Source organism: Sceloporus occidentalis, unplaced genomic scaffold (assembly GCF_023333645.1).
Source record: "Sceloporus occidentalis isolate IW3139 unplaced genomic scaffold, rSceOcc1.0.p SCAF_122, whole genome shotgun sequence".
Taxonomy (NCBI): domain Eukaryota; kingdom Metazoa; phylum Chordata; class Lepidosauria; order Squamata; family Phrynosomatidae; genus Sceloporus; species Sceloporus occidentalis.
This window is the reverse complement of record NW_028317102.1, coordinates 2,341,714-2,369,004: the sequence shown is the minus strand read 5'-3', so window position 1 is coordinate 2,369,004 and position 27,291 is coordinate 2,341,714. Positions and strand designations below refer to the sequence as shown.

The window sequence follows — 27,291 nt, the reverse complement described above, 5'->3', positions numbered from 1 at the left end:
CTTACATTGCGCAGCAACTTAATAATTTAAAAACACTAAAACCAACATATAAAACCTTTGGAGTGCAGGCGGGGAAGCGGAGGCCATATGTATGGCGCACTCCTCCCCGGCACTCAAAGGGTTAAAAAAAATAACTATTTTTAATACTTGCTAAATAAATATCTATGGTATTTTTTTCTCATAATTCTTGCTCGTTCGGTAGTTTAGCAGATAAAGCCTCTTGCACACTGCTGTTCCCTGGATCACGGAGGGCCGAATGACTACTCCTTATGGCCCGGCGGGGGCTAATCACGCATAGGGGGCAGACCCAGACTTAATATACTAGGAATGGGGTGAGTTGTAAAATACAAGTGTACCCAACTAGAGATCAAAATACGCCCCCCCCGGGGCTCGTTAATCGCGTGAGATTCCTGGAGCCTCCGGGGTAAAACCTATAGGGACGCTCTGTCCTTCTCAGTGAGTTACACAACTCTATGGTCTCTCTCTATGGTGCTGAAGGAGACGTTAAGCTCCATGATGAAGGATGTAGCAGCGCAGAAGGCGGTTTATCCCCCGAACCGCAACAGCAAGAAGAAGAGAGATCTTAGGAGTAACAAAAATTACCCGACTGCTCCTCCATAAGAGCTTCCCCCCGAGCAGCAGTGCGGACGTTAAAACTAGAATACATTTTTCTAAATGATCTGCGGATGTCCAATAAAACATTTTTTGTGTCTTTGCACGTATATAAACTATGACATAAATATATATATTTTAAAAACTCTTGAATTTTGAAGCTTTTTAAAAAAAATAAGCCAAATGGTGTGTTTTTTTACGATCCCGTGCGGCGCGGGGTAGGAATGGCGGGATTGTCGATGGTCTGCGTCAGTCTCTCTCTCATGGCGTCGCGCGGAAGATGCGAGGAATTGCGTCGAAGTGAAGTGCACTTAGTGGTCATGCGCGATCCCTGCGTCTAGTTAGGAGTCGCAGGATGAACAGTCACGGAAATGTTTCTTCTTGCGTTAGTGACGTGCCGCTGCTGGGCGAGGAAAGATCTCCCCCCGGATCCCGGCACAGAATCCTTTCCTCCTCTGCCAGCTAAGCGGGACTCCATGGCGAGTTTTTGGTGCTCGATGCTCTGCAAGAACAACATATTTTATCTTCAGTCCTTAAAGGGACCCCCCAAAAAAAGCTATTTATATGCAAAAAAAAAAGCACTTTTATTTGGAGGAAGCTGCAGCCCCCCACTTCCTCTGCAGCCCGTGAATGCCTGGCAGTAATTGGTTACTTAAAGCGGCCAATCAGTAGCAGGAGATTTAGTACTAAGCGGCACACAGAAACACCGCATGGTGAAGTCTGCTCTCCTAGAAACGATCTCGTTAGTAATTGCACCTCTTAGACGAGACATTGTGAATTATGAGCATCAAGTAGAGTAGGTGGAACAGCCCCTTTAACACCGAATCCCCCCCCTTTTGCTCGGGTGCAGGAGATCTTCATGAACTGAGAGGTCGTAGAGTTGATGTTTATCTTCTATGTCGACTTACCTTATTGTACCAGGCAGTGACTATTAACTTCTCCTCGTATTCCCGCAGCTTTGCTTGTTGACACTCGCTCTGACCACGGATTGTAAAAAAAAATCATCGTCATGCGAGATAACAAAAGGAAAAAGGCAGATATATGTTTATAGGGACGTGGCAGGTGCACAGTGCTCCTTCAATACAGTGAAGTAAGACTGCAGAGGGGTTAATTGGATTTCAGTATCACTAGATCCATTTAAAATGGGTTTTTTTTTATTATTATTGCCGTGACGCTACGTGGTTAAGAATAATATCTTTACCTCCAAACGGGATATCTTCTGGTCTTTTTCAGTAAGCTGCTTTCTTAGTTGCATTATCTCAGCCGAGGCCGGGTTCAATTTAGGATCCAACGTCTTAATGACCTGAGGAAAGAACGCGCAAATAAATCAATGAACAGAAAGGAGCAAGAAACAGCATTCCGAATGACGGCCTCGATGGGGCAAAAGTGGAGATTTAGGAGATTCTGCACGCCTCAAGGTCCTATAAAACCCGAGCTCTATGTTCAGCGAGGTTCACAGAGGTTCTATACGGAATGAGGTTCTATACGGAATGAGGTTCTCTGAAGAGACAGATTCTACATAGAATGAGGTTCTACGGGGAGCGAAGTTAAATGTGGAGTGAGGTTCTATGAGGAGTTAAGTCCTATATGTAGAAATGTTCTATGAAGAAACAGGTTCTGTATTGAGTGCGGTCCAGTGAGGACCCACGTTCTATATGAAGTGAGGTTCTGTGAAGAGACCTGTTCTGTATGGAGTGAGGTTCTGTATGAAGTGGGGTTCTGCGAAGAGTATGGAGTGAGGTTCTGTATGGAGTGAGCTTCTGTGAAGAGTATGGAGTGAGGTTCTGTATGGAGTGAGGTTCTGTGAAGAGTATGGAGTAAGGTTCTGTATGGAGTGAGGTTCTGTATGGAGTGAGGTTCTGTATGGAGTGAGGTTCTGTATGGAGTGAGGTTTTGTGAAGAGACCTGTTCTGTATGGAGTGAGGTTCTGTATGAAGTGGGGTTCTGCGAAGAGTATGGAGTGAGGTCCTGTATGGAGTGAGGTTCTGTATGGAGTGAGGTTCTGTGAAGAGACCTGTTCTGTATGGAGTGAGGTTCTGTATGAAGTGAGGTTCTGTGAAGAGACCTGTTCTGTATGGAGTGAGGTTCTGTATGGAGTGAGGTTCTGTGAAGAGTATGGAGTGAGGTTCTGTGAAGAGTATGGAGTGAGGTTCTGTATGGAGTGAGGTTCTGTGAAGAGTATCGAGTGAGGTTTTGTATGGAGTGAGGTTCTGTATGAAGTGGGGTTCTGCGAAGAGTATGAAGTGAGGTTCTGTGAAGAGTATGGAGTGAGGTTCTGTGAAGAGTATGGAGTGAGGTTCTGTATGGAGTGAGGTTCTGTGAAGAGTATCGAGTGAGGTTTTGTATGGAGTGAGGTTCTGTATGGAGTGGGGTTCTATGAAGAGACCGGTTCTATACTGTGTGCGGTCCAATGAAGAGACAGGTTCTGTAAGTATTGAGGTTCTGTGAGGTTCTATACGAAGCGAGGTTGTATTGATGTTTTAGACAGGTACGAGAGACTCACATTCCGTGCTTTCTCCAGGTAAATCTTATAGCGTTCCTCCATGGCTTTCATGTCCTCATCTTTCTTCCGCAGGGCTGTCTCAAGTTCCTCCACCTTTTGAGCTTTCAGGAAGAACGTTATCTCTTATTACTATCATTAGCACCAAACCAAACGTTACAAATAAAAAATAAGCAAAAACATTTTATTTGTTTTTAGTTAAATGTCTTACGTAGAAACCTGAATATCAGCCGGAAGAGTTCCAGGGCTACTTACTGTCCTGATTCACGTCCGGCTGCAGATCATCCAGAAGTTCCTTTTTGGTCTCTATCGCGTCATGAACTTCCTTAAGTTTCTCCCTATGAAGAACACAGACCGTTTGCCGGCATTTCCCAAGAATAATAGGACTCCTTATTACGCTACTGCAGGACGGTTACTTACATTTGGGCTTCAATCTTCTTCTTGAGCATGTTGGACTGAAACAGATAAAACCAGATTAAGCTAGGAGTAAATCATCGATATATCTGAATATGAAAATAATACACCTTAAAGTACAAATCACAGCAGAGTTGAATATAACCTTTTTTTTTTTTTTTTCTTCTTCTAATCGTGAAATGAAGGTCTCTTAAAGGGACCGTTTTCTCTCCCCCTGCAACTTCATCAGCACTTTAATATGTATTCTTTAAAAATAAAAAATCCCTTAATTTAGGGAGAAGCTGCAGAGCTACAAATACCCTCTTCCTCTGTGATCTGAATTGATGATTTTGCCACTGACTGCCTGCTTTAAGCAGCCAATCAGTGACAAGGGAGTGCTTCCACGCATGTCCATGGTGGTCTCTATAGACCCCCTTCTGTAAGCAAGGAGAGGCAAAGCAGCAAATACATATAGGGGGTTCTACAGAATCCCGCCATGCATTTGCAAAAGGGGCATAATGAAGATTAAAGAACTCCCCGCTATCGCATGCTTCAAGCTGCATATGATGGATGGAGCGTCCCTTTAAACAAACTAGTTTGTTCTGCCCCAAATACCCCCTTTTCCAAGAATCCTTTGTCTGAGGTTTCAAAGAAACATTAGTTTGAATCACATACATGGAATAAAGTAACAAAAATAATTGTGCAATCCGGATGCCAGCAGCGAGGCGAGGATATGGAAAGGTTACAGACCCGCTATAAACGTTAACGCTCCGTGCGGATACTCACTCCGGCGCCCTCGGATTCTCCTTCGTTCTGCAAAGTCTTCTGCAGGTCGGCGATCTGAAGCTGCAGCTCCTCAATGCGGTTCAGGTTTAATCTGATTGATCGGAAGAAGCGAGCGTTACCCCTGAGAGCATTCATGCTGCGCACACTCCGTGCGCTCTAACCGACTTCAACCACAAGCCGTCAGGTGATAATATCTGAGATTAGCGGCCATTACAATTACAAAAGGTATTATTCTATAAATCAACACGGACCACCCAGAAAGGTTGCTACGGAGGAAAGAATTTTGTACCAGAATTTATACAGTTTTGTGTTTTTGCTTAATAATAAATATTTCTGGTATCTTAAGGCTAGGTTTCCACTTGGGTTTTTGTCCTGCATTATTTTCTGGATGAAAAACGCCAAGAAAACTCCCACTGCATTCTCCTGCGTTTTGGCGTTTTTTTCTGGAGTTTTTTCTGGCGTTTTAGCCTTTCTGTGGAAATTGCTTTTTTTGACCTTAGGCAGTTTTTCCAGCCTTTACAAGTTAGAAGTTTCACCCAGATGAAAGGGATTCGGATAAATGGCAAGTATCTGCCCCCTGATGCCATTTACTTGGTAGAGTTCTACTTAAACGCCCCGGCGGACCCTTTTGTCTCTTTTCTGTGGTTTGTAAGGCGTGCTTTATTCCGAATGTCTGCTCCTCGAGGAAGATTGGCCCCAAATGATGGTGCAAATTGTTTGCTGTTGCTTTTGGCAGGCAGGATCCCGTTGGTTTGTTTGTATTGGATGTTTGTTCCAAATGGTGTAAAATTCAATATGAACTTTGTTTTGTGTGAAACTGTTTGTTTCCCGCCTATTTCTCGTAGGACGCACAGATACCGGGTCCATCCTCTGCATTGTAACTGTGGAAAAAAACGCCATAAAAAACGCCAAGGCAATAAACCCACATAGCTTTTTCATGGCGTTTTTTCTCTCCCATTGACTTCTATTGGAGAAAAACGCCAAGATTTCCTTGCAAAAAACGCCAGAGTGTCAACATGCTGCGATTCTGAAAAACTGCCACAGAGCCCAAGAAAGCAGAAAAACGCCAAAGAGGACTAAAAAACGCCAAAAGAAAAACGCCAAGTGGATCTGGCATTCTGCGATTTCCTATTGAAGAACAGCTAACATCTGGCTGCAGCGTTTTTTCACTAAAAAAACGCCAGGTGGCGCTACTGGCGTTTTTATGGGCGTTTTTAGCAAAAAAAAAACAAGCGGAAACCTAGCCTAATATCGGTAAACCGTTAATAGGGCGTAACGCCGATTCCCGGCTCACCTGTTCTCCGTTTCCAGCTCGCTCGTCTTACGCTGCTTTTCTTCCAGCTGAACCTGCAAATCCGCGATCCGCTCGTTTTCCGAGCCATCCTGCTGCACCCGGAGCATTTTATTTTCATGCTGGAGTCTTATAAACATCTCTCTGCGGTAAGAAGTGAAAGATAAACGTAAAAAACAATGAAGTTTGATTGAAAATACTGGGCAAAAAACCCACTATTTAATTATTTTTATCACCATGGGGGGGGCAAACCTCAGTATCTTTCCTATGATCAGTATAATACCTGACATGCAGGGGCAGATTTAATGACCCGTTAAAATGTTTTGTGGGTGATTATGGATAAATGCCATTTAATATACCATTAACCCCTAAAGTTCCTGTTCCCTGGTCTAAACCTGAGCTAAGCTTCAGACCCAAACTAACTTGAACGCTTGGACGCTTTAAATAAATAATGAAACAATAGGACAAGGCTGCAACCCATCCCCCCCCCCCCGGGACTCTAATAGCTGACACGCGACCAGGAGATCGCCTCTAAAATAAGGCATAATGATGCGCCGAAAATAGTTAGTTACCGATATTCTACGGGTAAAAGTTCCGCAGCGAGATTGTCCGTATTTTTCACGCCGGATTCACCTAATACAACGAAGATAAAACGTGATTAATACCTGTAGTGGAGAATAAATCAGTGGACTGGATGTTACCAGTAAACCCAACCTTTGTCTAGACTAGAAGACAACGATGGAATGGCTCCGGATGGAAGAGGTAAGGAATCTATTAACGGAACAAAAGCCGTCTACTGAAAAAAGACCCGACGCGAGTGCTGTGAGTAGTTTTTATCCCCAGTTTCCAGCGGGATGAAGTGGGGTCTCCTACCTGAGTGATTAAGTTGGTCCTGTTGCATTAAGGAACATCTCAGCTCCTCGTTGGTCTCTTTCAAGGCATCGCGCTGTACTATAATTCTCTACAGAAAGTATGAAAAAAGTAAATGGGAGATCTTGGGTGGGTTGTCAACAAAAATATCACCATTTCCCACCCAAGATCATTTTGAGATCTTTTAAGCAAGTTTTTATGTTTTTTTTTTGTCAGCTCCATGGAGTGCCTGGTCCCAAACAGACCACAGAATTTCTTACGGCGGTTTGGGGAAAGGCCTTGGCCTCGGTCACCCGGACGTTACCTCTTTCTCCTTCTGTAAAGCCTCTTGCTTCTCTTCGAATCTCTTCAGCTCATAGGCCAGGTTATCGGCTCGCTTGGATTCCTGGGAAAGCTTGCTATGAAGATCTTGAACCTTAGGAGACATCAGAAAAGACCCGAGGAGATCAGAATATAGAACGAGAACAAACGAGAGCTAGAAAAACGTTACGCAGAAGAAGCAGCAGCAGCTCGGGGGATCTTCACAGACAGAGAACACGGGCAAAATATTGGTAGAGATGTTTCCCAAAGCGACACCACGTGCCACCAACTCACATTCTATACTTGCCACTATCGCCTCCTCTTGGGCCAGCTAGATGGGGTGAGGAAGGCAAGAGAAGGTGCTTGGGAGGCTTATTTCCCCCCTGGCTGTTTGCCTTTCAGTGAAGGCATCAGTTTCTCCATGATGGCTATAGCGCGTCTTTTGGCTCATTCGTTGGAGCTGCGCAAGCACAGGCACAATGTATTCTTCCCTACCAGCAGGGTTCAGGATTGATCCCTTCTGGGTCATATCAGAGTCAATCTCAATAGGGAGTAGCCACGTGGTTCTGCAGAGGGTTTCACACGGAAATGTTCTGCAGAGCCACCGAAGGCCCCCGAAGAATTGGCTCCCGGCGCGGATCCTCACCTGCCTCTTGTACGTTTCCAGCTGCGCCCGAGCAGCGTTTGCCTTCTTTAGCTCATCTTCCAGGCTCACTGTGTTGTGCATGTACATCAGATTGGTGTCCTCCAGCGATTTCACTTGCCGGCGTAAGTCGTTGAGATCCTCCAGTTTCTTCCGGTACGAGTCCAGGGTGGATTCCAGTTTCGCTGCCTTATCGGCAGCAGCTCTACGGGAAGAGCGGCAAAAATATCACCATTGATGCAAGCATTTTAGGACGCTCGTTATAACGTCTTCGGGCTTTATTCCTCAAAAGCAGGAGTTTCCTATCGAATTTCCACTCACCTGCATCAATGCGCATTACGAAAGGCCAACCTCAGCGCGCTTCTCCAACAAAAAGGCCCAAGCTGGCCCTTCGTAAAGTAGGTACACCTGACTTCAACTATATCTAATGCCAACCAAGTTCTTGCCGCTAAGGAAGCTCATTGAAACTGCAACTACCCAACAAGCTACGAGTTGATTGGTGGTTGCAAACCGACTTAACCTACCAGCTTTTCCGAGAGGGTGAATGCACTGCTAACAAAAGGGACCCTCTAGCCTTATTTTAATGTATATTGGAGTCACATGTTGCTGCATATATTCATTTTTTACTCATCTATCTCATTTCTTCCCCCAGCCTACATCCAATGAAGCTGGAAGAGCACCTACAGAAATCTAAACGCTGATCGGCCGCCAATCACACGTATGCTAGGTGTATGCTGTCCATGTGCGTTGAGCGCTCTTTTTCTTCTAGAATGTTCCTGTGTTGCCTTTGCAATGCAGAAGAGCTGACTATTAATCTGCACACAAGGAACCGTCCAATACCTTAAAATATCGATTTCGTCTTTCAGCGCTCTTGATTCTTCTGCGAGACTGGCCAGCTCGTCGTTTCTGTTTTGTGTCTCAATCAGCTGTTTTTCGAGCTCCTCGCAGTGAGCGCGGTAATCATCTTTCGCGGCTTCGAGTCTGCGACAAAAGGAAAAAAAAAAACTGGATTTTTATTTCTCACGTTTTTTTATTTTTATTTCTCACGTAAGGAGGAGAAATATACCAGTGCTTACTAATACAGAGTGCAAGGAGATCGGATTTGGGGCAGAATTGCTCTACGGCAGAGACTAGTGACAATGTGAAAAAGAGCAAAAAAAGGAATAAAATAATAATACATTAATAATAATAAATAATAACTAGGAATTGCACAAATTACATTTCGGACCAGGGAGGGAGATCAAGGATGGGACAAAACCCTATTCATGTATACTGTATATATATATATTAAGACCTCTAAGTTGTAAGCTCGTTTGAACCGTAAGTCAAATTGTTATGTTATATGTTACTTGTTATGTTCTGTTTACCCATTGTACAGCGCTGTGGAATATGATGGCGCTATATAAATCATTCAATAAAAATAATCCCGAGCTCCGATACCAAATCAAGGAACAATTGAAGGGACAGCGTCGGGGCGCTCAGATCTGATGTCCATTAAAGGGTCGGGTACCTAAAATTCTCCTCTTGTATCTGTTCCAGCTGCATCTGCATCTGAAAGCACTTCTTTGCCACCACCGTGCTGGGTTCATCAAAGTTATCCAACTGGTTTATTTTTTCGTTCTGAAGCTCGTTTTCTGCCAACAGGCTGTTCCGCTCGTCCTGGAGAGCCGCCACCTACGCAGCAATTAAATGGTTAATTTATGGTAACAGTACAGGAAACATAAACCCCAAACTGACCCAATCCTATACGTCTTAAGAATCCCTGTTTTGTATATGAAGAAGTGAAAGTTATTTGGAATTTTTCACTTGGAATATTTAGGAAAAATAATCACTTTCCGGGTACAATAAAAGAACAGCATTATTAATAATGGTATATTATTTCAACAATCAATTGAAGTCTTAATCACTTTTCTTATCACTCCTGTGTGACGTTAAATAATCTCTTTTTAGCTATTGGTTAGGAGGCGCCCTTGAATATGTAACATGCAGAGAAAAATAAGTTAATCATAGTGCAGGGGCGTCCAACATGCGGCCCACGGGCCAAATGCGGCCCACGTAACCTCGAGGTGCGGCCTGCGTGAGATCGGCAGCCAGGATCACAAGCCCTGCTGCTTACTTGTGGGAGGGTCTATTCTCTGCTCCAGTCCTGCCTCCTCTGTGGGGAGAACGAGGGAGGCCGCGCCCCCTGCTGAAGTCTGTGAGCGGCATCGAGAGCTGTAGAGCAGGTAAGGGAGTGGGAGAGGTTGTTTGAATGAGTACGCCTGTGAGGGAATGAATCTGTGAATGAATGAATTTGTGTGTGTGTGTGATAGCATGGATGTGTAAGTGCTGGAACCTAGGCATGATGGGACTGTGATTGCTGTTAGCAATCACACTCCTATCATGCCAAGTCAGCCAGTACATGCTGAAACCTGGCTAGCTGCCCCCTTGTGTATTGATGCTGCCAGCAGTATGGGGTCTGCACTTACAGCCACCCTGTACCAGCATGTACTGGCTGACTTGGCATGATAGGAGTGTGATTGCTAACAGCTAACAGCAATCTGCTAACAGCAATCACAGTCCCATCATGCCTAGGTTCCAGCATTTACTGGTTGCCTGGGTATAAAAAGAGTGTGTTTGCTGTTAGCAATCACACTCCTATCATGCCAAGTCATATTGTTGATTTTTTTTATCCAATTGTGGTCTGTTACTTTTTAATAAAAGTGTGGTTACACACTAAAATTGGACAAAAAATACTGGTACAGCCAACCAGTACATGCTGGAATCTGGGTATGCCTGAGATTTCTGTTAACAATCATAATATATAATTTTTTTGTACAATTTTGGTGTGTAACTTACTTTTATTAAAAGTGTGTGTGTGTGGGGGGGGGTAATTTTCAGTTTTGGCTAAGTGAACCCTGAATTTTCGGTTTTGGTCCAGAATTTTCATTTCGGTGTATCCCTAAAATAACTTTTTCATTTTAACTTATACAGAATCCTGCATTTGTAGTCACAAAACTTTCTAGGCCCAGATATCAGTGAGAGGAAAAGTAAAGGTTTTGTGTCATTTACTTTATTTTAATCTGCATATCTTATTAAAGACCATATTTTCTCTCAGTGAGAAAAGAGTGCGGCCCGCGCACGTATACAATTCTGATGAAGTGGCCCACTGCAGAAAAAACTTGGACGCCCCTGACAGTGAAATCACTAATTGTATAAATATCTGAGTTGATCCACATCGGATTTCTCCTTGTGCATTCGTGGCTTGAATTCTTAAAGCTTCAGCAGCCTGCACACAGGGGTCTGAAGAGACCCCCCGTCCGCAGCATTCTCTCAACTATCATTTGATGGCTGGAGCATCCCTTTAACGCCATTGGTACAGATTTTCCCTTATTTTGTGTCATTCTATTCTTTGGCCACTAGATGGCATTAGACTGAACACTATTTATTCTGCAGAATGCCCCCTCCCCCAAATTTAAAGGGACCTCTTATCCATCACATGCATTATACGAGGGCCGGTGTGTCCCTTTAAAATCATATTAAATACCCGAAATGCTTTAGAAAAATGTACAAGCAGACTGTTATCTACGACTATTGTATTGTAAAGCTTCAAAATATGGAATTTCAACCTATAAATATTAATAATATATAAAGGTTCCCCTTCTATATTTTTCTCATTATAGGGTCTTATTTACCAAAGCAGGAGTTTTTCTGTTTAGATCATTGATCATCTTAATGTATATTAACCCCTTAATGACAAAGCCCGTACATGTACGGGCTCAAAATGCATTGTTTTCAATGGGTTTAGGGACCGCCTATTGTCCTTAAGGGGTTAAAGACAGGGAGTCCAATCTTCATCTGCAAACTCAGGCTTCAGTGAATAAACCCAACTATATAGAACAGGAGAAAGTTTCACGGCTCCTTTACAGAGACTCATATTAGATTGTAAGCTCTTGCGAGCCGGGCCCTCTTTATCTAAGGTATCGGTTTGTCTTAGTTGGTCGGTTCTAGTTTTGTCAGACACTTTGATAAGACTGTAAGAAACTCTGCGGGAATTGTTGACGCCATATAAATAAAATATAATAATAAAATAAATAATAATAATAATAATATTTCAGCACTTCAGGAACCTCTGTTTGTATACTTACCGTGTCACAGACTTTAATTCCATTTACAAAATAATATATACTTATGAAATAGGACGTAACGTGCGTCTGCACAGAAAATAGTGAATAACGTTAATGGATTATTCAGTCGAAAGGTTTTAGGTGATAACAGCGAGCGAGGGGCAGCCAGATCCTGTCTGAACTGAACGCGCATGTAGGTTGCATAAGATCTGTTTGGTGAGATAAATCGGCCACGGAGAGAACGTGTCACATTACAGAGGGCGCGGAAAGGGTGCCACACCGCTAGTGTCAAAATCGGGGCTATTCATAAAAATATAAATCAATTAAAAATGGAAATAATAATAAAAAAAGGCATTCTACCTGCTTTGACACTCGTATGCTGGTAAAATTATTAAAATGCATAAATGCCACATTGTGTCAGCCTGCGTAGAAGCTAAATTTGAGGGTAACTCATAAAGAAGGGGTAGTGGGGGGGGGTCAGATAATTAAATGCTTGTCGAGTATCTCTCGGCCCCCCACGAGATGTTGGGAGTACGTCAGATAGGTTGAGCAACACACTGGCGAGTGACCCCAGGGGGCCGGCTGAGAAGGGGTTAACTGGTTAATACAGTGAGGGGATTAAAACATGCATGGGATCGGCATACGGCTCCCCAATCTAAGACGAGACCAACGACTGGGGCGGGAAAAAAACCCGGAGAGATCCCAGGTATGACCTACATCTCAGACCGGCCAAGGATCACGGGACACGGGGGAGACACACGTTAACGTTATTAAATATGACGGCCTTAGAGCGCATTAAAAGCAGTGAAAGCCAACGTGATCAGAGACAGACGCCAACTTGTTAACGTTGATGCGGTTACTGGTTGCGTATTACATCATACCATAACCTACCTTACTGGTGCAGCATCACCGATGGCCGAGACCTTATAAGTAAATTGGTGAAGAATTATTTCAGATTTAAAAGAAGTCTCAGCGTAGACTTTGAAGTTCATCTTCTTCGAGGCTTGGGTGATGTCTCTGCTTTTTTTTTTCTATAAGAGACTGTCAAGATACCTACAGAGGGCTTTATATTTCCTATGGCCGGGACCCGGTGGGGATGCTGCCCAGGCCAAGAAGAAGATGAACTTCTGAAGGTTCCATCGTGGAAACAATGTTTCTTTGGCAAAATCAGGCCCCGCACAAAGCGAGACAGTTGGGAGACATTTACCCCTCTTACCAGTAACGTAAGAGTGAACCTTAATTTATGTCCTCATAGGAGTTCCCTTTAATATCCAAGTTCATATATATATATATATATATATATATATATATATATATTCCCTTAAAGCTAGCATTTTGGTATATTTATTGTAAAAGTATCAGCACAGAGCCGCTCATGGGGTTATAAACCGGGGGGGTGCGAGTTTCAGGGGCCTGATAAATCTGGACGTGTCCCACTTCAAGGGCAGCAAATACAAACCGATTGATCTAAACGTGGGAGCAAGGCCACAGCTATTGGCACACGCGATCTTAATGTCTGATTAAAATTACTCATTAACTAGCAGCCATGATTCCAGGGCCACAATGTGTATGACTTTTAAAATATCAACAGTAGGGAATTTATATACCGTATATATGTATATATACACACCATTGTTCAAAGTTTGGGGTCACCTAGACATTTCCTTGTTTTTGAAAGAAGAGCTATTTTTTTCCACTAAAATACTGGACATATACTGAATTAGAAATCCAGCGCAGTGGGGGTTAATGTTGTAAATGACTATTGTACTGGAAACAGCTGATTTTTAATGGAATCTCTTCATAGGCGTACAGAGACCCTTTATCACTCCCATCACTCCTGTGTTCCAATGACCCTTTATCACTCCCATCACTCCTGTGTTCCAATGACCCTTTATCACTCCCATCACTCCTGTGTTCCAATGGCCCTTTATCACTCCCATCACTCCTGTGTTCCAATGGCCCTTTATCACTCCCATCACTCCTGTGTCCCAGTGGCCCTTTATATTATATATTTATGAAAAGTATATAATATCACATTATTGATACTATACCATATTTTACTTATATGCTTTGTAAGGAAACATTTGCCTGAAATTTTTCATTAGGATGCATTCTAGCTCAAATATCTGATCACTGAAACAATTTACGGATTATTCTCATAAATGTAAGAATAAATTAGAAGACTTATTTTATTTACCCAATTCACATACACATTATCGGGGCTTTTAGGGCTGTAGAACCCTGCGATCCCCTCATACCCAGCAAACATTCTGACCTCTTAGAAAAGAGGGGCATCAGGGGAGGCAATTGGCTGGGGGAGGAGGGCACAGGGATTCGTGCACTAAAGAGGGACTAGCTTAACTAAGCAGGGACACTTGGGAGGTATGTTTCACAGGCATTATATATGGAACTAAATATTCATATTTAAAATCGATCATACATTCTGAATGTTTAAGAGGCGTCTGGCACTGGCGATGGCACCGAGCGCACTTTTATTCCATTGGGTCAATTAAAAAGGTAGCACAAGCCAATGGCAGATAAGAATAGGATGCGGCCGCTTTAATGGCGCCTTTATAAATCCCCGGGGTAGTAGAAGTATTATTAATCACTCATCTACAGACACCAGATAAGCCAGAAGGCCTGTTTTTCCCTCGGAAATCTCATGGTGCTGCCACAACCACAAGGGATTCTGGGTAGGCGCATGCAAATAAGGTCAACAATGATCACCTTTTGTCTCTATATCCACTTTATACATCTTTATACACTTTATAAATCCCCCCCCAATAGATCTTTCTCAATAGATCTTCTTTTCTTACCTGTAAATCTAGTTCTTGGCATCGGAGTTTTAGCTCTTCTTTCTCTGCCTGCGCTTCCTGAAGAAGTTCATGGGTTCTTTTCAGCTAAAATACATAAAAAAGCAAAATTATTACAGCCGCAATTTCAATAAAGAAAAGTTTCTATCATTATACCCTCTCGGTGATTCTGTGTTTTGTTGTTTTTGTTGTTTTTTTTAATTTTTGCAGGATTTTTTGGATTAGATTTTTTTCATTGTATTTGTCCAGAAATCGGGGAAAAGGTCCGGATTCTGTTACGTTAGATAAATTGTATCATTTCTTTATCTCGTTTTTTTTTTCTTCTGTTGCAGTCTATGTGAGAGTAGCTATCAGGGGCAAAATGTATCTAAGGTAATGGAATCCAGCCACAACTATCCCCGGATTTAAATAATAAACCCCCCCCCCGCTGTCCAGGGGGCAAAGGTGCTACTTACAATGTGGCACAATAATTATACGAGTTCTCTCGCCCCCCTAAAAAAAGACAACAGAAGAATGTAAATTAAAGTAACCCATACCCTCTGTGAGTACTTTAATATGCATTCTTTAAAAAGGAAACAATAAAGCATTTTCTATGGAAGATGCAGCTCTGCTGCAGCAGCTGTCCTCCTCCTCCAACGTCTGACAATTCTAGCCACCGATTGGTTGCAAGAAGCAGCCAATCAGTGGCAGGAAAGTGCTCTTTTTGAAACCAACCAATAGGAGCACTTACCACAAATGCACAGACCCCCCCCTAATCTCCTGCGCAGCATTTAGCTGGGGTGGATGGAAAGGGGCAAATTCATATAGTGGGGTCTGCAGCATCCCCCTATTCTGTAGGGACAAAAGCCCTCGGAGACCCACCCACTTTGTATGAAAGTGCCATAAGGCTAGATCGTAAGCTCACTGGCCGAGTGGAATATGTTATCACCTAATACATAAAAAATAAAGAATAGTGATAATAATAACTGTAATTCCCATACCCTGCTATTATTATTATATTATTATTATATAATATAAAACACATTAACACGCTTCTCCCTGTTTGTCAACCAAGGGGTAGAGCGTAGCGTTTCATCAGGATGAGTTATGGAGGCCGTGTTATACTCTTTGCCAACAGCTTCACCCGATACAATAAAAGGACTAATAAATTACTGTAACTGACACCAAATAACCGGGTATGATGAGCCCCGCGTGTTGTTACCGTGACTGATGTGTATATTTGGGAAGGTGAAGTGGATTAAATCTGGGTGTGGGAGAGACAGGGAGAGGTGGTAATATAAACATCATAGGAGTGACATCATGCACGCAGTTATACGGACACTCCAGCCATCATATGCAAACGGTAGCTGGGGGGTCCCTTTAAATTATGATGGCCTCCCCCTTACAGATATGCATGGGGGGATTCTCACGGACATTCAGCTCCAGCACTGGCTCTTTTTACAGAGATAGTATCTTTTTTAAACAAAAATGTCTCTTCTTAAAGGGACGGTTAATCTCTACAATACAAAAAAAAAGTAAGAAAAAGTAGAGTTAAGGGTTAAAAATAACCCTGACTGGGGGGAGGGGGTATCTGTGATGTAACACACCTTTTCCAAACAAATCTCACAGCTTATCTTTTTTTACTCAGCGATTAAAAGAGGGAAAAAAAAGCATCTTTGCAGAAAGCGCTTTTCCATACTTCGCTGGTTAAGGGTGAGCTTCTGTCCGACGTGGCATGAAAAGGGTTAACCGTGACATTAGAGTGCGTACCTGGTGTTCCAGATCCCCAGATAAGTCCAGAGAGGGGGAGTCCACGGGGTCTTTACTCATCAGCTGTAAAACACATTCCAGAAAGCTATATAAATATTACATTCCAAGGCGTAATGAAATCCGTTTCGCGGAGGTTTATGGAGCGTAAGCTTTTCCCGCAGCAGCTTCCCTTTCATGTCAGTGCGTTATCTGCACAGGACACGCGACGTGTTTTACAGGCATATTAGGAAGCTGAGCTGTAGAGCTTGTTGGGGAATAAATTATCAGTATTATTTATTGATGTGTTTAGCATTATCATACTCCACAGCGGTGTAAAATTAGGTAGAATAAAATGGCGACCGTCAGGCCTACGGACACAGAAGATTTAATATAATTTCTGCACTACACTGATGTATACCACCATTAACTGAAAGTCCAGACACCCTTTAAAAGGAAACTGCCAACAATTTTTTGTCACTAGTATCAGATGAAAATTTTCATAATTATTGTATGTTTTTCTGAACTAGTTTTTTTTTTTCCAACCAGTTGTAGTTTTTTGCCCCATATTATAATGTTTTCAGGCAGCTGCATATCAGCCGTTTGTGTGATTCTCGCTCCGTTATCTGATCCCCGATCTACTAAACAGCCCGACTCCTTATTTAGTGCCTTTGGGGTATAATAGAATGGCTCAGCTTTAATCACCCAACTGGACACTCTGACAAATGAAAGTCTATGGAGGAACGGACTTCATTAGCATCGCCATAAAGCATCAGCTCAGTGTGGTGTTTGAGCCGGGAAAGTCACCCAAAATATCACATGACTGACAGCAACGGCGGCTCCAGGTCTGCAGATAAAAGGGAGTTTATTGGGACAAAATTAGCTAAATGCCAACCTACACTACCGTTCAAAAGTTGGGGGAAATTTTCCTTTTTTTTAAAGAAAAACAAAATCTGTCCATTAAAATAACATGAAATGGGTCAGAAATCCACCTCATATGGGGTTAATGTTGTAAATGACTATTGTAGCTGATTTTAATAGAATCTCTTTATAGGCGTACAGAGGCCCTTTATCACTCCCATCACTCCTGTGTTCCAATGGCCCTTTATCACTCCAATGACCAGGGCCGGCCTTAGGGGTGTGCGACCTGTGCAGCCGCACAGGGCGCCATGGCAACAGGGGCGCCTGCCCGGGACTTAAATTAAAGCATCGGGTTTTTTTTTAACTTTATTTAACATCCTCCATATTAAATAAAGTTGTTTTAACTTTATTTAACATGGAGGATGTTAAATAAAGTTAAAACAAACAAAAAAAACGATGTTTCAATTTAAGTCCCGGGCAAGGGCGCCGAGTGGTCGCTCGTGAAGTTTTCAGCGACCGCTTGGCGCCCCTCACTCTCCGTGACTCCGTTGCGGTGCCGGCGTTTCATGCTGAACGGCGGAATTATTCTGGCGCTCAGCTGTGAAGCGCGCACCGCGGGAGATCGGGAAGACTGACACCTCCCGCTCCCAGCTCAGGACTCCGGCAACGAGGTAAGTAAGGAGAGGGAGTAGGGGCAGTGAGAAGGGGCAGAGGGGGGGCAGTGAGAAGGGGCAGAGGGGGAGGCAGTGAGAAGGGGCAGAAGGGGCATAATTTGGTATGATGTCACCATATTACATCATACATATTAAACTTTGTACTGTTCCTGTTAACAGCACAGAAAATTTGGGTTGAGTAAGAAAAAAGGGAGTGTGTGGGATAAGAGATAATTAACGGAACAAGGGTTCAAAAAATTCAGACCAGCAAACTATACGTAAACCGACGAGAGACGGAATATCTGCGCGGCTTATCTCCTAAACGGCGTTAAGATAATTCTTACCTCCTGAATAGCGGTCATTACGACGTGCTGCACTGACTCCTCCAGCGTCATTATTGTCTGAATGTGCTCTGTAATACAATAATGTGGTTCATATTAGAACAAGAGCCACGTAATAAAGACGCTTAACTTTAAGTTAAAAAGTAAAGTTATTTCGGTTCAACCTTTAAGGAGAGAAATTAGGTTTTACAACACAGAAGCAGAATCTGCCGGCCAATCGAGTCGACCGTCTGCCCGTTTCTCCTGCTGTAAACACTTAAACCTTAATTTGGTTGGTCTCGTCTTAGATTCAGGAGCCATATGCTTATCCCATGCATGTTTAATACCCTCCCTGTAGTAGCCTGAGATCCCGACTGCCAGTGTGAGTGACACTCGACCTCCCAAGCTCTGCCCCTGGCATCGCGATTCACTGGGGGTAGAAGTTAGGGTGTATGGGTACGTTCATACATGAGCTTGTGATTCCGCTTGCAGATTTTTTTTACTTGCGGAGGGGGTAAGACGCCATGAACCAGAACACGGGTTACCTTGTTTCTTTTCGCAGTTAATAGCGCAGCCTAGAACGAGCTGGAGCAGGCGTCCCATCTCTGTAGGATCCGAACGCTCTGCTATTTGACTCAGATCGGGAAGCAGATATTCCGAAATGTTCTGATCTAGAAACTGAGGAATTAAAAAAACAAAAAACAAGACAGTTCACCTACTGGTTTTACGACTTTATGTTGATGTAAGAATTCTACACGGAATGTTCTAAGATCTACTGATAGGCGCATTTCTATCCGACAATTACTTTATGTGCAAGCCAATCTTTTTAGAACAAAATTAGTATAAAAAAAGCCAAAAGCAATATTTGGAAGTCCAAAAATATGACCATTGTAGATGTGATCCCAAAGATACAAGAGTAAACATGGAGTGGACTCACACACCAAGCAAACATACACTTACATTCATGAGCACACACTCACTCACACGCACACTATAATACACAGATAAACTCCAACTCCATATCGCGCCGTTCTGAAGGTTACAGCCACGAGCACATAAAGCCTGGATGATGCAAAGACATACAACACGCGTGTAAACCGAGCTGTGACATGGGAATAGAGGAGCCGCTGTATGACGAGATCCCATATATATATACAGGGCCGGCCTTTGGGGTGTGCGACCTGTGCGACCGCACAGGGCGCCACACTCCAGGGGGCGCCGCCGCTGCGGGGTCCGCCGCCGCGCGGTCCGCCGCCGCCGCGCGGTCCGACGCCGCGGCGGGGTCTGCAGCCGCCGCGGAGTCCGCCGCCACCGTAGCGTACCACTGCCGCCAGCAGCGTACCTAGCGGGGGGGGCGGTCCGCACCGGGTGCCGCTCATCAGGGGGGCACCCCTCCAGAGACGGACAGTAATGTCCGCCGCTGGAGGAGCAGGCTCGCAAGGGAGCGGTATCGGAGGTCTTTAACAGACCTCCGGCTCCCTTGAGTGATTTTAATCCGGTTCAAGGATCTCCCTCAATCACTCAAGGGAGCCGGAGGTCTATTAAAGACCTCCGATATCGCTCCCTTGTGATCCGCGCGGCAACAGTTGCTGTGCGCCGGGGTTTGTTGTCAGATCCCGGCGCACAACACTGAAGCCGCGCCCACCGCTGTCCGTGCCCTCTGACCCGGAAGAAGACAGAAGAACTGAGGAAAAGGAGCTGTAAGGAGAAAAGAGGAAAGGTAGGAAAGCATTCAGTGAGAGTGGATTGGTATATATGTGTGGATTGGTATATATGTGTGGATTAGTGTATATGTGTGTGGATTGGTATATATGTGTGTGGATTGGTATATATGTGTGTGGATTGGTATATATGTGTGGATTGGTATACGTGTGGATTGGTATGTGTGTGGATTGGTATATATGTGTGGATTAGTGTATATGTGTGGATTGGTATACGTGTGGATTGGTATACGTGTGGATTGGTATACGTGTGGATTGGTATGCGTGTGGATTGGTATATGTGTGGATTGGTAAGTGTGTGAGAGTGATGGGTGTTATGCTGTACCATTTCCAATGTCTTTTTCATGATCTAATTATGCTCTAAAAGTACATCATAACTCCCATAACTCTATACTGTTCCATACAGAGCTGGGAGGCAGAGGCCTTGCACCCCCACTGCAGGACTCCTAAAAGGTAAGTGAACTTCAAAGAGGGAAAGGGTAGGTAGTTAGGAGGGGGTAGATAGGGAGAAGGGAGTGAGACAGGGGAAAGGGGGTAGATAGGGAGAAGGGAGTGAGAAGGGGTAGATAGGGCAGAAGAGAGTGAGAAGGGGTAGATAGGGCAATCATACTCCTATCATGCCAAGTCTGCGAGTAAATCCTGGAATCTGGGTATGCCTGGGCATGATAGGAATGTGATTGCTGTTAATCATATATATATATATATATATATATATATATATATATATATATATATATATTATATTATTTAATTGTTTTGTCCTATTTTGGTGTGTTACTTACTTTAAATAAAAGTGTTAGATTTTTTTATGGGGTGGGGGGGTCATATTCGGTTTTGGCCAGGTAAATGCTGCACTTTCGGTTTCAGTCCAGAATTCGTTTCGGTGCATCCCTACTACTAAGCCAGACAATGAAGTGGTAGGCCTACACCACATCAATGTTTGGCGTAGTATATAGTGATTGGGGTTTTGTTACAAGTTTTGTTACAAGTTTTTATTCCTTTCTTTTTTTGGGATGGGGGGGCGCCAGAGGAGTAGTCCGCACAGGGCGCCAGAACACCTAAGGCCGGCTCTGTATATATATATATACATAAAAACGTAAGATTACAAGACAGACGATAGATTTACTTTTACCTCGCGGTAATAATCGACGATTCCCTGCAAAATCTTCTTCAGGTTATTGATCTGAACAAAATAAAGAAAAATATCTGATTTAATGTATGAATTTATTTATTTTTTGCCAAGTCCTAATAAAGCATGACGTGTTATGGCGCAGATCTAGGGGATTCTTTTTTTTTTGCCATATTTATGTTTTCAGAAATGGCTATTTTAGAATTGACTATTTTCTGTATATTTGCCCGTTCAGTGTCTCCGACGTGCCGCGCGCCACCTGGCCAAGCTCTACCTGTAAAGGTTACGCAATACTCTTTGGCAGCGATCCCCGAAGCTGGACGGGAATTCTATTATTAAATCTGCTATCGCCCGGTGCTTGTTGTTGAGTCTATATATGTTTTGGGGAGAGATGACTTCATGGGGAGGAAAAATCATGCAGATCCTTGGAACAGGGAGTAAAGATGGCTGATCTCAAGATAATAAGCATTAGGTTGGTTTCAAATACATATTAATTCATTGACTCGGTAAGCACCACCATTATGTAGGGTTAAAAAAAATTATGTTGGGGGTAGAAATGACTAATTACCAACCGAAAGCTGTCATTTTTGAACAAACTGTGCTTTTTTGTAGTTAAATTCTGAAAGACTTCATTCTGTATCGCCCAACTTCTGTGGGACTTTTGCTCCTATCACTCTCAACCACACAGGCACATTTTGACAGTCGGGATACAACTCCCATCAAGACAAAACTTTAATTTGCACACATTTATGCTGAGCGAGTGGAAAGCAACAGCTTTTGTTCATCATGAGTAATAAAATAAAAATAATAAAAAATAAAATTGGGATACCTTTATCCTTTTATTGTCCTTAACGTCGTCTTTAATGCGGGTTAACCAGGTCTCATCAAACCACGCCCTGTCTCTGCATCGGGACAAAAAGACCTCTTATTTAGTTTTCATTTTCATACATTTATAATTTCCATCCACGGCTGGGTCCTTGTTGCCTAAATACTGATTTTATGCGTGCTTAAGGGAATTTTTCGAAAAATCCTATTTTATATATTTGGGGTAATATAGAAACATAGAATCATTCAGCCCCGTCTACCCTGCATATAAATTAGACACTTGATTTTAAAGGGACGCGTCTGCCATTGTATGCACTTGCATATGATAGCTGCGTGGTCCCTTTAAATGTTTGTGGTGTTGCTTTTGCAAGCATCCTATTCTGTGGCTCTGTACAGCGGATGGGGGGGAATCTGATGTTGACGAATTGCAACAACCATATAGCGCCCGTCCGTAACCCAAATCAACATTTTACTTACATTTCGTGGAGTATTTGTGCCATGGTGACGCCGCTGGAGAGGTCTTGGATAGTCTTACAAGGAGCTGCCGTGTCGAATGTCTGCAGCTGTCACAGGAGAGGAAAGGGACACGTTAGACACAAAGGTGAGACAGATCATACAGCGCGTGCCATTTACTATTTGCATGCCCCGCAACAAGACGATAATAGAAAGGGATTTTGGAACAGTTTGGAAAGTTATATTTTGGAAGGTTATATATATATATATTTTATTTTAAAAAAAATTGATTGTGAATTACTATTTCTACAGGGTTTTAAAGGTTAAATCTATAGAATTCCATTCTAGTTTAAATTTGATTAAAAGTTTGAGTTTTGCAGGGAGAACGAAAATCAATGTATGTGTAAACTCCACGGCTCTGCCCATGGTCTCGCGGCTTTTAAACGCGGACCCGACTCTTCGGAAAGGAAGGAGCTCGAGGTGGAGACAAGTGACAAAAAAGTCTCATTCAGAGTCACATGGATTGTGTCCGACAGCCTGACGCTCATCTACGATTCCACGATGCTCCAGCCTTCCAAACGTTCCTTTGCTTGCATGGCTTTCATTGCCGACGTGCCGCTTTATTATAGGTCGCTAAACGTATCATGCGCTTTGGTGCTCACATACTTCGGCTGTTAGGGACATTTATTTAGTCTTGCAATTGACTATTTGGAGAAGACAACGTTCAATCGGTGAGAACGAACCTGTAGTACTCACCATCCTTCTAAACCCCAAACTCTACCCGTGTTGCGCCTTCCATTGGCGAATGCCCCATGTCTTCTAATGGTGACTTCCCAGTTCCGCTGCTGAAGCTAACCTATACCCTCTCCAATGTTCAGGAGCCCAAATTCGGACACCTGTGCTGGGCGGTGTGGCATAAGGCAGGGGCAACAATGGCGGTGAGTGGAGCCGGAGGCATGGCCACCCACCCAGCTTATCCAAAGAGCCAACTCATGGCACTCGGCTTCAGAGCGTGGCAAGGTGGCCACATCAGATAAAAGCACAGACCTCCATGGATTTTACAGCTCCCTGTGCTGATCAGGGGAGAACAGCTACTAAAAATCAGCTGCGTGAAAACCGAGACAGTTGGGAGGTATGCTAACACAATTATAGTCATTTTAAAAGAGAAACACCCAATATTAACCCACAATAACTTCAGACATGGATGGCCTCATCCACAGCTATTGTTCTTCAGAACCGGCCAATGATTAGCATTATATTAGACACGTCAGCCTTTTATGAGCAAAAGCCGCCTGCCGTAACATGTCAAACAGCCGCGTTTTCATCATTGTCTATAACTATTGCGCAATGTCCTAAATTCACCAAAATGAAAGCGCGAGGAGGTAAAGCTATGAGAAACATTTCATGAATTTCATTTCACGTCGGAAGGACCCGGCGCGGTTACAGACGTCTTTTCCAAAATTCATTACTATTCTGATCCTGAACACACCCCGTTCAAACAGGATCTGCAGGTCGGGCGCTCGCATTAAATGCGTTCAAAGTCTTCTAACTTTATAAAGACGTAAAAAAAAAAAACCACTTTACACACGACAGCATCACCATCGTACATGTTGTAAAGACCCCGAGGCTCTTTAAATATTAACCCTTTCATAGCCCATCGTGAAGATTCTATGTAGCCACTCGCCAAATGCATCGCCCAAATGGCTCTTAGGCCGGTCCTCGTCAGAACTTTGACTTGTTGGAGTCACCTGCATTCAAGCAGGGATATCAACCTTAACTTACTGGAAACAAAATCACTAATTAGGAGCCTTCAATATCATCAGATCAATGAAGAGTATGAATGAGTTAGCCAATTACTGCGTGACCCTGAGATTTCCCCCGGGGAGCCTGCGATAGGGCAAAAAACCCTGAGACTTTCTGGGTTAACCCCTGAGAGTTCCCAGGTATGAACATGCCACGATCCAACATTTACAAGTCAGGATGGCCATAATAATGCCCCACGTTATTATTAAACAATACATTAAGTCAAGAGGGCCCTGCCGCTTCCTAAATAATATTATTACATAAAAAAGGAGGTAAAAATTGTAATATATTGCACACAATATTTTAAAGTGTGTGTGTACACAAGCTATTGAGTTTATTAGCGAAATGTGTACATAACCTGTCATACTTACCCGTGGTGGACCCTGCCATAAAAATGCTAAATCTTCCTGATGACGGGTTTTATGATATAATGATGTCACATTCTCATAAATGAGTTATTTAAGCGCACAAAGTACTTCTAGGGTTTTCATCCCTGGGGTCCATCACAGCTTTGTCATCAATATTAGGAAGGACGGGATTATTAGCTGGCGGCTGGCGCACAGAGCCTTTCATGTATGATTTATTTGTTATGAGGCTTTCCTCCCTCGCTGGGAGTAGGCGCCATTAAAGGATGATTCAATCAAGAGTGACTTGAATGTATACCGGTGGGGGGGATCAAGTGAAAAGTGCAATTGATGAAAACAAAGGAATCATGGGGTACACTATAGTGATAGATGTTTAAAGGAATCTGTACCTCGCCTCTTCCATGGGGGGGCCTTAGACCAATAGGGGCCCTAAGCAGCTGCTTTATCTGCGTACATGGAAGCCCTCCTCTTGAATGTATAGGGTATGAAGGTCCAACTTTCGTAAGAAAAACTAGACTGGCCCTTCAGACACCATATTGACCACGATTCAGCTGTTAACGATTGACCCACATTACTGATTACTGTCATCCCATCTGAAGAAAAGACCTCTGAGGTCTCAGAAGCTTTTGTGAATCTATATCACCAATAGACAATGACACCTTCCACTAAAGACCCATTATTTCCATGTATCTACCCACCCTCCCAGTATCGGTCCAGTTTAGGAACGAACCCCGTGGTGATGAACTGGTTAATGTACAATTAAACAAAGAGGTGGAGTCAAGTGGCTTTTTACGCAAAACATGTATATAATGAGTTGATATAATTTGATTAAAACAACAGAAATAAAAAAAAAAATTAATATATATATATATATATGGCATGATTAAGGACACAAGATTTTTGACATAATAAAACTGTAACTGTTATAAAAATGTAGTTGTTATTTTATTATTAAAATTAAATTAAATTATAATTTAATAATTATAATAGAATTAAAATTATATATAAAAAGATTTTTAGCCTTACTTTTACTTTTGCAAACAACTAACATTTAACAAAAACATCAGATATAAGACTTAATTTAGTAACATATTATTTTGTACTCATCTAGAATGTTCAATGTCCGGAATAAGGGAAATATTGTAAACGTTCTACGCCAGATTTAATGAAAGTACTTCTGTTTAAACTTTAACAAAAATTGCACATTTTATTGTCTAAAAAATATAACATATTTAACAAATATTATTATTAAGTATTATTATTATTTTTAATTCCTAGATCACATGGCAAAAAAATTTTAAACATGGGAGATTCTGTATAAAAATGCAACAATGTAATTGTCTAATCTGGATGCGCATTCTTTTGGTCGCTATAGCAATAACACCGCTTTTAAAAAAAAACCTTAGTACCAGGGTCCTTTGACGCCATAGTTCAGTTTGGCAAAATAACATATTTTGTGCTTAAAATAAATGCCAAATACAAATAGAGATTACCAAGAATGGGATGTGTCAACAATATTTGGGAAGCACATTTTAACTGTTTTAGAGAGATTATAATTTATTCATATTCATTTTATTATTATGATTATTTTTTTTTATTATTATTATTTACAGTGTTACGGAAAAAAAATAAAATTGTGGCAACATTAGTATATTGCTTTACAAAAAAGTTGGAATCTGTGCATTATTTTAAATATCTTAAAATGTCAATTTTATTTTTTTTAGTTTGTGTTGCCCGGATAAAAATATGTATCTTTGTTATGTTTATGTATATATTTTATATATTTTATATATATATAATAATAATCAATTACATTTCTGAAGCTCCAGTGAATAACGGACTATTCATCTATTAAAAGATGTGACGTCAATAATGAATGAAACCAGAAAATGCATCTATTACGACCAAAAAAAGGGATGTTTACGGTTTCAAAAATATTTGTAAAGTTTCAAAAATGTATAATCTGAAAGTTACCATCAGACTAAGAGTCAGCGGCTTAGATGTAATGTAATTAAGAGGTTTTACTTTACTAAGAGAGTGGTAGATAAGTGGGACAGGCTCCCAGCAGAGGTGGTAGAGGGTAATACAGTGAGGGTATTAAACATGCATGGGATAGGCATATGGCTCCTGAATCTAAGACGAGACCAACGACTGATTAAGGTTTGAGTCTTTACAGCAGGAGAAACGGGCAGACTAGATGGACCCTTCTTTTTTTTAAGGATGCGGAGAAGTGAAAAATTACAGGTAATTGTAAAATGGCCCCTAAAATTTAGCGTGGGAATTATACACGTTTTTTTTTTATTATTTTTTTACGGTTACCTCCGATGAAACCGGGGCTTTAGTAAATGCGGGGAAAACTCTAGTTAAATAAATAAATGAGTAAATAAAATGTCACGTAAAATACTCATATGTTCCCCTTCTTTAAGACAGAAAGAGGCACATATTACATGTGTATAAATAACATACATGTGCGTGTGATACCCAAGATTTTAGGCTTCCTCTTTTTAACTCCCCACTTTGGGACATAAAGCCCTGCCCTTGGTGCTGATCCCGGCCCTATTACCCCATACAGGTGTCTCTATACATCCCAGGTTGCCCCCCGTGTGACGTCATCAGCAGCCCTCAGCTCCCCAGCCAGAACCCCGCTCACCCAGAGTATGAGGCTGTCGCACAGCTCGCTCTCCTTGCCGGCCATGTCTTCCTGGGGAATTGTCGATCTTCCTTTTCCGCCTCCTCCGTCAGCTCGGTCCCCTTGACCTTACCTGGGAACAAGGAAGGAGGGAGGTGACAAAAGGAGCCCACACAATTCACGTCCTGGTTTTGACGTAAGGTGTCTTTTTCTCAAGGGGCTACGCAGTAATTTCAGTGTAAACTACTTGGGGAATAGGGACGTGGGCACGCCCCCTGTCAACCCGCAGCGTTCGCTCCTCCTCCAATGGTTGGCAGGTGTGTACACGCCCCCAAAGATTTTTGCGGGCGAGTATAGTAGAGCTGAGCCAATAAGGGGGCGTGGGACACTTCGCGAGCCAATAGAAATGTGGCATGGAGTGTGGTGTGGGGCGGTGCTACTAGAGCTGCGTATTTTTAACCGTCTGTGAGAGCGTTGAGCGGGAAACGGGGAG

The 27,291-nt window shown here is 42.7% G+C and overlaps 1 protein-coding gene across 1 annotated transcript; it reads right to left on the bottom strand.

The window, feature by feature from the left end:
- Positions 1 to 949: 949 nt before the first annotated feature.
- LOC149282155 (protein Hook homolog 1-like) lies at positions 950 to 26,864 on the bottom strand. Its single transcript, XM_089498563.1, has 22 exons — positions 26,820 to 26,864; positions 22,026 to 22,111; positions 21,553 to 21,625; positions 20,727 to 20,777; positions 18,419 to 18,551; positions 17,898 to 17,965; positions 16,064 to 16,126; positions 14,318 to 14,401; positions 8,906 to 9,069; positions 8,236 to 8,376; positions 7,399 to 7,600; positions 6,757 to 6,867; positions 6,456 to 6,543; positions 6,155 to 6,215; positions 5,586 to 5,726; positions 4,292 to 4,382; positions 3,533 to 3,567; positions 3,368 to 3,450; positions 3,116 to 3,216; positions 1,814 to 1,915; positions 1,521 to 1,589; positions 950 to 1,114 (listed from the first exon to the last, which is right to left on the bottom strand). The coding sequence occupies exons 1-22, from the start codon at positions 26,862 to 26,864 to the stop codon at positions 950 to 952; spliced, it is 2,157 nt and encodes a 718-aa protein (XP_089354689.1).
- Positions 26,865 to 27,291: the final 427 nt, after the last annotated feature.